Source organism: Diabrotica undecimpunctata, chromosome 4 (genome assembly GCF_040954645.1).
Source record: "Diabrotica undecimpunctata isolate CICGRU chromosome 4, icDiaUnde3, whole genome shotgun sequence".
In the NCBI taxonomy this organism is placed as follows: Eukaryota; Metazoa; Arthropoda; class Insecta; order Coleoptera; family Chrysomelidae; genus Diabrotica; species Diabrotica undecimpunctata.
The window spans coordinates 96,631,989-96,645,094 of NC_092806.1; the positions used below are offsets into that span (position 1 = coordinate 96,631,989).

The window sequence follows — 13,106 nt, forward strand, 5'->3', positions numbered from 1 at the left end:
AAGGAAATATCGAGGGAAAGAGAGGAATACGATGGAAATGCCTGTTGCGTAACAACAATACTTAATATTTTTAGTCTATTTTTGTATCATATTATTTAGTTTATTTTTGTATCATACTGTATATTAGTTTAGATATATAAAATTTCTTTGTACTAACTAATAATCTGTAAAGCGCCGTTATCTTGCATTTAAATAACTTTCTACACAAGTTTCTAAAACCTTCATAGAATCGTAACAATGAAAGGATTAGTATTTTCCAAATTACCCTCTGACGCATTCCAAAATTCCGCAAGTTGAGACAAATACCCTTATTCAGGTAGTTTTTATCAATGATTTGAAAGTTAAATGTATTTGAAAAATAAACATATCTTTAATACGTCGAGGGGTCAGGGGGGAGATTTCGGAATGTTTGTGATTGAGGGGCGAGAGTGTACATCAGGATCAGTTCAAATTCCAGCACGGAAGGAGCGTCAGGCTACTCGCCCCAGCGGCATATTAGTGTTTTAAACCAGTCGGTATATTAATAAGTTCGTGTCAATATTGTATTACTGACAAGTGTGTATTATATGCAAGTTATCGGCGTTTAAAATACATTGTATTTGTTTAAATATATTTGTTCAAACGTTCTTTTCGAATCTTCATTTTTCCCAGTTTTCTGGGTGGTCCTTCAAAGAAATATATATATAAAGTGAACCTATTTCCCTAAGGAAAAACCTTGTTCCCCAAGGGAAAAAACCAGCGACCTATTACTGGTGCGTGAAACAAAGCCATCAGGACAAAGGTGTAAGGACAAACACCTGCAATGCCTATTGTTGCTAAGAAACATCCGACAATAGACAGGGATAAATTTTGAACATATAATAAGAACAAGTGAATACAGGGAGGAGTTTGCAATTGTAGTAGTCAACCTCCATTGAGGAGAGGTTATTTCACTAGGAAGAAGGTAACTTTTTTTATTTATGGTATAAATCATTTTACAGACGCCACGGAAAACATGCACGACTTCACGAGACAATAAAGAAAAGTATAAGATGACATACAGATACTTCGTATCGAAAATCATTATCTCCGTGCTCAAACTGCTAGAGATAATATCTAAATGCTAGAGATAAGTTATATACCAAGCTGAATGTAGTAAAGGCGTTAAACTCATATTTTTAATACATAGTATAATCTATCCCTCTTCACACCAAGAAAAGATATGTGTGAACTGTATGATGTTTCCACGAATGCAGAAAATAAAGAGGAGGGACTAAAACTGAAGGATGAAAGTTACGAGAAAGAAAGGAATCTATCAAGATCTGAATTTAATCAGAATATCAAAGAAGCCCGTATAACAAATAATTTGAGTGTCACTAGTCATGACTTGCAAGCCGTATTACCAGCTCCAAGAGGCGAAGTTTTTGTGTTATAGTATCAATATAAATTAAACTCGTTTAACTTTTGCGAATTAAATTCTGTAGTTAATTATTGCTATATTTGCGACGAGGGCGAAGGTAATAATGTAATTACAAGTCTTCTTACTTTGTTTCTACGTCTTAAATACTACTATCCAATCAACCTACTCAATTAATTACCCATGTACACTATCTAAATTTTTTATGACTGCTTTGGGGCGCTATATAAACTTTCATGCACTTGATTTTAGAAATCATAGATGGTTCATATGAGGTCAAAACATTCACATATTTTTCATGTTATTATATACCCTCATTAACTGATTTTTGGCCAAGTGAACATGAAAATAATTTTTGTTCCCCTTCTAAATTAATTTTATCTGCTACCTTATTCATTTTGTAGTAAATTTGTTGTTGTAAATGTTCCTATACATATGTTCCATAATTTCATTATTGGATTTAAGATTCAAGTTAGGCTGTATTACTAGTTTTTGAAGTAAATTCATTCTCAAAGAATTCTTCTCACCACAAAAACCAATGAATAGCATGAATGTAATTCGTGATTCCAATATAGTCACTTTCTTATGTTAACCCATTTTGCACGATTGTCATATGATTGGAGTGAATGAAGTTTTAAACACCGCAAATGATAAAACACAGGCAAACAAGATGTAAGTTTGAATGATCCTGTTTATGAGTATTATTACATTCCTGTATATGTTACAAAAGTAACAGAAACGACTTAAATGTGTTTTAAAGAAATCAAACAATAATTGTATAAATTTTTTACAAAAGTTAGGTTATATTTATATTTGTTATATTTGTTTTGGACATAGACATATTGTACCATAGACATATAATACAAGATAGACTTACTGCTGCAATACAGTCACCTTCCCCCAGTGTGACAGAGAAAACTGAGGCAAAACAGTCCCTGCATCTCTGTCTAATGGGCCATGTTTATCAACCAAGTGACCTTCTCATTGGTAATTTAGGTCACGTGTACGATAAACCTGGTAAATTAGAAAGAGATGCAGGGACTACTTTGCGTCAATTTTCTCTGTTAGTGTTAACACGAGTTAATCAGTCCATCTGGTTGATGGGCGTCCTCTGCTCCGTAGTGTTTCTTGTCTTGGTCTCCACTTGACATTACGTTTTGTCCATCGCAACGGTTGTCTGATAATCGGGCGACGTGTCCTGCCCAATTCAATTTTAGCGACGCAATTTTTTCGATGGCGTCTCTTGTTTTTATTCTACGACGTATTTCTTCATTTGGGATTCGGTCTATCAGAGAGATACCCAACATCTGACGCTCCATAGCCCTCCATAGCCCTCTGAGTCACGCGAATCTTATTAACTACCTTTTTTGTGAGTGTTAATGTTCCCGCTCCATAAGTAAATACAGGTAACACATTGGTCAACTATTTTGCTTTTGAGGCTTATGGATAAGTCCGATTTAAATACATATTTTAATATACCAAACGCTGTCCAGGCTAATCCTATGCGATGTGGGAGCTCACATGTCTGGTTATCTCTGCCCAACCGAATTTCATGTCCTAAACACTTACACGATGCACTCTGCACAATATCTCTTCCATCAACAGCAATATTTCGATTAAGCACCAGATTATCCATTTTTTGCGTCTTGTTTATATTAATCTTTAGTCCGACCTCCAAGCAAGCGTGATATAATTTTTCAAACATTATTATTGTATCATCCGTACGATCGACTATGAGAACGATGTCATCTGCAAATCTCAAATGGCTGAGCTTCTTTCCATTTATGTTGATACCATGCTCGTTCAGATGTGCCTTCTTACAAGTATATTTTAAAAGCATCGTGAATAGCTTTGGAGAGACGGTGTCTCCTTGCCGTACTCCTCGCTGTATACAAAATTTATTTGTTTCTTGTTCAGATAGTTTTACGCTAGCTGTGGCATTTTGGTAGATATGTTTGGTTATTTTAGTGTAACGATGGTCTATTCGGCATTTTGCCAATGCTTTTAAAAATGGCTTATGGTATCGAATGCTTTCTCGTAGTCCACGAACATCAGTACCTATGGTTTTTTGTATTCTGCAGACTTCGCTATCAGGTTCTTTATCACTAGTAAGTGGTCGTTAGTGCTGTATACCGCTCTAAATCCAGCTTGTTCTCTAGGCTGATAGAAGTCTAACTTATCGTCCAGTCTTTTTTTTGATAATTTTTGTGAAAAATTTATATATGTGTCAAAGCAAACTGATCGGACGGTAGTTTTTTAGATCTGTTATGTCTCCTTTCTAGTGTAATAAAACAATGACTGGATAATTTTATTTCCACCTAGTTTGATCGCCTCGATCACTACTCCCTCATCGCCAGTGGATTTGTTATTTTTCATTTCTAAAAGTGCCATTTTGATTTTGTATGGAGTTATTTTTGGTATTAATTTTGATCGCTGGTTTGTGATTTTGGGTAGGGTCTGATCTTGCCTTTTGTCGGTGCTCTCATATATTTCGCGATAAAAGGATTAGTCAACCTCAAGGATTTTGGTTCTATCCGTAGTAATGTTTACATCTCCAGTTTTAATCTTGTATTAAATGTCTATGTATTATACAAACAGACTGACTGTTCCAATACAGGCCTATTCTTCCAGTGCGACAGAGAAAACTGATAAAGCAGTCTCTGCATATTTTTTCTAATGGGCCGGGTTTATCGCCCACGTGACGTTCTTATTGGTCATTTAGCTCATGTGGTCGATAAATTCGGCCCATTAGAAAGATACGTAGAGACTGCTTTGCGTCAGTTTTCTCTGTCGCACTGGGGGAACGGGCCTGTATTGCAACAGTAAGTATATTTGTTATATGTCTATGGTTTTGGATGTGTTGTGTAACTAACCACCCAAAAGAAGGAAGGCATAATCCATGGCCTATCTCAATTACGATTTTTTTTGATGGCTTCTTCTGCTCTTCTTGAATTTTTAAATTTAACTTCTAAAAATTTGGATCGGCGAAAAGGAAATCAAGAAGAAAAAACAAGAATTACAATCTACATTGCCTTATCTGTACATACGAGACCTAGATTATTAAAAATAAAATTAAAGGAATACTGGAATTTGAGAAAGAGAAATTACTAAGAAGACCTTTAGTAGGCAAATTCAAAAAGTGTTCAGAGAGGCTCGGGAGAGAGACAATAGGCAAGAGAGACCTGATGGGAAAGGAAGAGGCAGTGGGATAAAAATTTCGAACACATGGAACAATATAAACGGTCGTTGGCGACAAATTTCTCGTAAAACTAATTACATTAGATATATAGATATAGAATAATAGTCTACTTTTGTTAATCTAATCAAAACAAGTAACCGAAAATATAGGCATCCAGAGACACGGGTTTTATCAATTGCCTGAAGCTTGCGACTTGGTATAAAATGTTACTGTATTAGATAAGGGAATTTTTCCTTCATAAAAATGGTTTCTTATCTCTACTTTTAATTTTAGTTTGAAGGATATGACAATGATGTAACAGGTAAAACATATGGTGCATCAATACCAATCTGGAAAGCTCTAGATCGAAGGGGAGACGTATTGCTAGCTTATGAAATGAACGGTGTGCCCATTCCTAGAGATCACGGTTTTCCCGTGAGAGTTATTGTTCCAGGTATAGTGGGTGCGAGAAATGTGAAATGGCTTGGTAAGTTTTTTATGAAACAGATAATTTAACGTAAAACTATTGATTTCTGATATTATTTGTATGCTTCATCCGTTAAGAAAAAACCGAAACGAAATATTTTCTGTCATATTATTCTATTCTTGCTGTTTCTAATATTTTTCTGAATCATTTCCCGAATTTTAATGTTAATTTTCGCTAACATTAATACTTCATACAACGAAACGCAACTTTCGACTTCTAAATAGATAGATTTAGATGCGAATCCTTCATCAAAACACTATTTTAAAAATGATTGATAATAATAAATAAATCAACCGCGATAAAGGAAAACTGACTCTATCAAGCGGTAATGATAATGAACGAAAAGAACAATATGGGTATAATTTTTAGAAAGTGCTAGAAACTTCTATTTGAGAAAATGAAGTTTTTATGACCAGAATCCAGAAGTCAAGCAGCGAATATGAAGCAAGTGGTAAACATGATAAAGGCTATACATGTTTGGACAAAAGGATTTATCTGTCAACGTAGGTAATGATTTGTCATCAAAAATGAATGCCGCACAGGAAGACTTAAAGAAGAAACTACAAATGAAGCTGTCTACTATTTAAAATAATCTAGATCGTTCATGAAGAAAGACCTTGAAGGGGAAATTGAAAAATTGGAAGAAAAATTTGGTAAGATTTAAAAACGTAGAAGAAAGATTTGAAGGCTGGAAGATAATTTTGCCGGTAGCGACTAGTATACAAGTGGTATATTAAGAAAAAATACATATATACATATATTTTCTGCCAATATATTGCTTTACATAGCTTATTCCGATCTATAAACTTTTGAAAAAGTTGATATTGTTATTACTTTCATATAATTTTATATTTTGATATTCATTATAAGTTTATTGTAGGAAAAATAATAGTTTCTGAGAACGAGAGTGATTCCCATTGGCAACAGAATGATTATAAAGGATTTTCACCATCGGTCGACTGGGACACGGTTGACTTTACCAAATCTCCTGCTATTCAGGAGTTACCAGTGATATCTGCTATCTGTCAACCTACAGCAAATGGTACCGTTAAAGTAGAGGATGGAAAAATAACGGTGAAAGGTAATCACCTTTTTAAATAAAAGAAGCAAACATAAATATAGTGTGGAATTTGTGTTTTAGGATATGCCTGGTCAGGAGGAGGACAGAAAATTGTTAGAGTTGACGTTACGCTAGATGGAGGAAAAACGTGGCACGTTGCTAAATTCGACCATCAAGATTCAACACCTCCTCCTAAGCATTGGTCTTGGACATTGTGGTCGATTAAGATTCCCGTTGATGCAAAATTAAAAAGCGTAAGTAGCTGTATAAAACGTTTTTGATAGTCACAGAAGAAACGTTGTTCCATTTTACTACTATTCACGCTATAAAATATTTTTTGCCCTTTAAAAATCATTTCGCTGCTATAAATGTCAAAAGCCTTCTTTTAAAAATTTTCTATATTTTATTTGATAATTTTGAATTTATACTTTGATCTAATTTGGGTTTGCGGTTGTCATTGAGACGAAGTGTTTGGAGTTTGAAAAAACACTTCAAACAATTTATTTAATTATTTATTTATGTGGGAAATAAGATAAATCTAATAACAAAAGAACTTTTCACTTTCCTTCCTTTTATTTATTTATTGACCCTCATTTATTTTTATAAAATGAGGCGTTACCCTCTTAGTAACAGAGAGGCATGTCAAAATCATAGAATATGTATTCAAATTGCTGAAATCAGACCTGGGCAATCAATTCTATTATTAAGAATTTTATAAATCCCTATGATAATATCGACTTCCAAGAGGTGTATTAAGAAATACATTGAGAGTAGCACTTTTTTTGGCAGTAGTGAGAGAGGGAGTTCCAATGCAACCAGTATTATTAATTATATTATATTAATAAAAGAATTTAACAGGGATTACACTCTTCTTGTCCAGGGGTCGATCCGGGCATTTTTGTTGAGAACACAAGGTAAACCTCGGATAGTGTAGGTATAAACATTTAAGGAAAATATGAAGACAGGAGTAAAATAAAGATGATCTTATAGTTGAATTTTCGCTCTTTTAATAAACGATAGAACTTTTAACAAAAGATAACAATTACTATTTAAATGGGAATAAGCCACAATTAAAGGTTAAAATAAGTTTATTGCATGCCACATTATATTTATAATATGCCACAAGAAAATAGCTTCAGAACAATATAAAAAGATACCAAGTAATCGTAAATATCTTTTCTGTCTAAAGCCAGCAGATATATGGTATTATATGGGCTTTCGACTTTAACTGTAGAAGTTTCTTGAGAAGTTTAATAAACTGCGCCCTATATTGACGCAGATCGATCTGGAGTAGTTTGATTTTATGCAAATGTGCTGGATAACATGCGTGCTTCATTCTACTGATGGTGGTTATACTTCTACGATTGTAATCAAATTTGCTGTACCAAGGATTTCTTCTCAATTTGGATTCTATTTTTGTATATCGAGTTGAATTTGTAAAAGAATACTCTTGCTATAAGTATGTCCACTTCTTCAAAATTTTTTGTTTTGATAAATGTATATGTTCTTCTATTGATAATTTACAATATATATCTTCCCCCATTTGTATACTTTCTTTGGCAATGTTATCTGCGACTTCATTCTCATCTTGTAAATTTTTAAGTATATTTTTAATGTTAAGTATAATGTGATTGGATGTATTAAATTCAAATTTTTTAAAACTGAAAGTGAATCTGTAAAAATAATTGCATTTGGTAATCTTCCTGTTGTACATATTCAAATGCTTTTTGTATTGCTATAGCTTCGGCTGAAAAAATAGATGTATGTTTATGAAATTTGAATTTTTTTATATCTGATTAGGTATTACAAACGCGCAACCTGTGCCATCAGTATTTTTTGTTCCATAGATATAAATTGCGTTGAAGTTTTGATGTTGTGCCAAAATTTGGCATATAACTGTGTTACTATATGATACTAATTAAGAGTAATCAGGGATATTTACATCACATAGGGCAAAGTAGCTGAATTAATCGAATTCTACGAGTGTTGTTTGTTGTGGAGATACATTTCTTAGCCCTTCACAAATAGGAGGAGAGTTTTTTATTATCCAGAAAGGGTTAGTTAAATCATATTCGTTTAGCTTGAATTAATATATTGCTACTGATAGGTGATCCTTTAATTTGTAAATTAACTATCGTTTTTTCAGCTAAAAATGATCTTCTGGGTCCTAAGGCAGTTTCTTTGGATTCTGCTCTTAGGGGTTTGAGAGATGTGGATTTTATTGCTCCCATACATATTCTAAGTGCTTTGTTTTGTATAATATCCAGTTTACGTTGGTTAGTTTTATTGGCTGTTCCATAAAGTGAACAACCACAATCAATGATCTTATATACGCTCTATAAAAAAGTAGTCCTGTTTGGAGATCCGCTCCCCACCAAGTTCGCATAATGGATTTTAGGAAATTGCAACCTTTATTGCATTTTGTCTCAATCTGTTCAATGTGCAATCTCCAAGTAAGTTTTTGTCTAGTATAATCTCTAAGTATTTGACATTGGTATTGACTGGGAAATTTATTTCATTATTAGTCATTTGCTGAATTGGTTCCATGTTATGTCTGGTGAAGATTACTACTTTAGATTTTTCTGCGGAAACTTCTAGACCTAAATCACTTATGGCGCTTAGAATGGGACCCATAGTTGAGTTTAAAATGTTGATACATTTGTTGATATGTTTAATACATACATTACCAACAAAATCATCGGCGTACTGTATAATAGTTGCTTTAGATAAGGAAGTGTGTATATTAGAGGTGTAAATATTAAAAAGAATTGGTGCAAGTACAGATCCCTAAGGTAGCCCTAAAGCTGCAGATTGGCATTTTACTGGATATCCATTATCTTTTCTTAGTCTTACTTGTCTGTTTATATCGAGTTTGCATATGATGTTAGCACTTTGTAATTATTGTTTCATATTTTCCCGTAAAATGATCCAGCCAACACTGTCGTAGGCTCCTTTAACATCCAAAAACATCGATCTACAGTATTTATTTTCAGTTAGGCTTATTTGTGTAGTTGAATATTGTCTCCCAATTAGCGTTTGATGTTTTAAATATTGTTAAAATTGGGTGTAATTGAAATTTCTTTTACCTGAAACACATTCTGATTTTCCTTTTGAGTCGGTAAACTTCTGTTACGGTATTTGACATTATGTTATTAAATAAGTATACGTTACTAAAACTAGTGTCCATATTTCTAATTATACCTTTCCTTTGAAGTAAATTATTTTGAATTTATGCTTTTATATGCTCTTTAGATTTTCGTTCATTACTAAATTGTTTGCATCAAGAGTGCTTTTTACTTGAACTCTTACTCTATTCCTCCCTACTTTATCATTGTTCAGAATATTTTAATAGCTAATTTTTTATGTAGAATATGACTTACCTTCATCGGGTACAGTTTACCAATATTTTCTTCATTTTTTTTTCAATAACCTTGACCAAATATTGTTTATATTGTTAATTGTAACAAATAGTATATTGTTATTATCTGTTTATACAGAAAAACACAACACTTTATGCTAATTGCTATTTTGGTACTTATTAGTTTACGTCCGCTCGCTAGGAATGTTCGAACAAGAATGGAGTAGCATATTCAAAAGTGAGATTGGCTTTAAACGAAATATAATAAAGAAGTGTATGCTGTACTTTTCAATATTTTACAATAGAATGGATATTCTGGAAATCATTTCTGATTCTCTTGACAAATTATAATAATTTTAATGCTCTATTAACACTTTCATTAATATGGGAGACACAAGCTAATGCAGTATTAAGTATGACTTGATCTTTTAACTGTATTTTTAGATTTTAAAATTTTTCCATCAAGTTGGTAATCAAAGGGAATGACATTTTTACTTACTTACTACGTGGCACTTTTCAACATTTAACTCTACACCATTCACGTTACACCAATTACTTAGTGCAGTTAGCTGATTTTGTAGGTACAAAGCATTAGTCACTTAAGAAATTCTAGAATAGTTCTTAAAATCACCTGCAAATAAGAGACAATTACAAGATTTGGAAGTCATGTATCATTAATAAATATATTAAATAACAGTGGGCCCAAGATAGCACCATGGGGTATGGAGCAGAGGACTGTGCACTACTAATACTTCGAATTTCTATAATAATATATTATTATTCACCATTTGGAATGACACCATACTCACCTGTACATACATAAACTTGGTTATATTAATATTAATAAATGGTTTCATTATTTTAAAGATTATTTTTATGATGAAGTGCATCGCAACCCCAACTGCTAATAGACAAATGAACTTGGACTAGCCTAAATGAAACCCATTTATATATAAATTTAGAAACCATGTCGAAACTGGGATGTGAATCGATCGGACTTAAATCTCATTTTAATCTCGTCTGTTGTACTCAACTATATTATAATTGCGATGATTAAAAAGTTGTGTTTTTATTTTGAGAGATTATTATTTTATAACGTTCTAAAAAGAACTAATTATGGTTGATCATATTGCTACACCAAATAAGGCTTCTACATGGGTAACCATAAAACAAATTTTTAAATCCCTAATTACTCCTGAAATGTGCGATATTATTCTAAGAGAAAATAACAGAAACGGTCAACACATAACAGAACACTACAATACTGAACAGAAATCAAAATTTAAGAATGCTGACAATAATCCACAAGAAATAATTTTTAAGCTCATCACCGAACAAGAAATGGATGCTTTCTGGGAATTCTGATCAAAGTTGGGTTACATAAATCAAATAGAGAACATGTAACTGAGTTGTGGAAATTAAATGCTCAGCCACTTGTTCATGCTGCTATGTCAGATCGTTCCAATCACTGTTGAGGATGATTAATTTTGATGATTATCGAACACGTTCTAAACCACAGGCAACAGATAAAGCTGCTCCAATCGGTGACATCTGGACTATGCTCAACAGTAATTTGAAAATAGGATACAAGTCCTGAGAATGTATAACTGTAGATTAGCAGCTATTTTCATATAGAGGGCATACAAAATGTATTAAATGCATTCCCTCAAAGCGTGCAAAATATGGTATTAACATTTTTTGGGCATGTGACGCGCAAAATGCTTACCCACTACAAGGACAGTTATATACTGGAAAGCCATCAGGTGGCGAACGGCAAGTAAATGTTGACAAAAACATGGTTTTGGATTTGGTGAATCCATATAAGGATCTGGTAGAAATGTAACCACGGACAATTTTTTCACTACACTTCAATTGACTCATACACGGAATTCTTGGAATATGAGTTTAGTTGGCACAGTCAAAAATAATTATCGGTTTCTACCACCAAATATGCAACCTTCGAAAAATGAAGCATTTACTCGAGTAATTTCGCATATACAAAAGAGGTCACAGTTTTCTTTATGTTACTAAAAAGAATAAATCGGCTGTATTGCTTTCATCAATGCACTAGACTCCAGAAGTATCAAACACATTATCTGAAAAACCAGAAATGATTCTGTATTATAATAAAACCAAAGGAGGAGTTGATATAATGGATAAGATGTTGTCGAAATATACCACTAAGCGAGGAACTTGACGTTGTTACACTGTCATTTTTTTCAACATCCTCGACGTGGCAACTTTGGCTAGATATATTATGTATATATGGATCCAAAACCAAAAAAAGTAACGCGTTGAATATTTCTAAAAAAAACTCGCAAATCAACTATCCATATCCAGACCCGCGCTACCCTTAGTAGTAAATTACTTTACCGTTAAAGTAAACCAAAAGGCAAAAAGCCTATTGCCATCGACAATACCAGAAGTTCAAAGAGGCCAAAACGTAATGCATCTGAATACACCGTCGTAGTTTGGGGTTGTTATACATCTCGCCAAGAAAATCCTATACAACAGCGAAAGACAAGGAAAATTTGCAAAATCTGTTCAAAGCCGAGTGTGATAAACATTCAATAACCAGGCCAACATATAACCAATGTATAAATACTTAAGTTGTGTATTGGGATTTTATTATTTAAAACAAAAAAAAATAATAGTTCACATAAATTTGTTTGATTACAATGCAAAGATATACCTAGGTAGACCTGTATCTTTTCAATAATTTGCGTTACTAAAAAATATCATCAAGTTTTTTGTCACTTGGATTTAATTGAAAAAGTGTAAAAATATTTATTCTAATTTTTTGTACCATATTTTGAGCTCTCATTCCCATATTCCCATGTACCATATTCCCATTTAAATAGTAATTAATTTAAAATACCACAAGAAAATAGCTTCAGAACAATAATAAAAATATCTAGCCTCATGGCCTGATAATTGATGTCAGCTTATTTTTTTTTAGTCTTTAAACTGCTGCTTAATACAGAATTTGAATTCTCAAAAAAAATGTTTGTATTTTAAGAACGATTTCCGAAGTGGAAATTGAAACTCAATAAACGTATTTTATCCTTTAATTGTGGCTTATTCCCATTTAAATAGTAAATAATTTAAAATGCCACAAAAAAATAGCTTCAGAACAATATTAAGAAACCGTTATGGGCCCAGCGTTATTCAAAATTTTCGGAGATTGGAAATTCTATACAAGAAACTGGCAGGTTTGTATTTTGAGAACGATTTCCGAAGTGGAAATTGAAACGTCAATAAACGTATTTTAATCTTTAATTGTGGCTTATTCCCATTTAAATAGTAATTAATTTAAAATGCCACAAGAAAATGGCTTCAGAACAATAATAAAAATATCTAGCCTCATGGCCTGATAATTGATGTCAGCTTATTTTTTTTTAGTCTTTAAACTACTGCTTAATACAGAATTTGAATTCTCAAAAAAAATGTTTGTATTTTAAGAACGATTTCCGAAGTGGAAATTGAAACTCAATAAACGTATTTTATCCTTTAATTGTGGCTTATTCCCATTTAAATAGTAAATAATTTAAAATGCCACAAAAAAATAGCTTCAGAACAATATTAAGAAACCGTTATGGGCCCAGCGTTATTCAAAATTTTCGGAGA

At 32.7% G+C, this 13,106-nt stretch overlaps 1 protein-coding gene across 2 annotated transcripts in view; it reads left to right on the plus strand.

Moving 5' to 3' along the window:
• shop (sulfite oxidase) overlaps nucleotides 1-13,106 on the plus strand; it is a 31,925-nt gene that overhangs the window by 16,415 nt on the left and 2,404 nt on the right. For both annotated transcript variants that reach the window (XM_072529956.1, XM_072529955.1), the window contains exons 8-10: nucleotides 4,869-5,061; nucleotides 5,942-6,142; nucleotides 6,203-6,375. In XM_072529956.1, coding sequence (XP_072386057.1) covers nucleotides 4,869-5,061; nucleotides 5,942-6,142; nucleotides 6,203-6,375 — 567 coding nt within the window. The remainder of the gene's footprint in view (nucleotides 1-4,868; nucleotides 5,062-5,941; nucleotides 6,143-6,202; nucleotides 6,376-13,106) is intronic.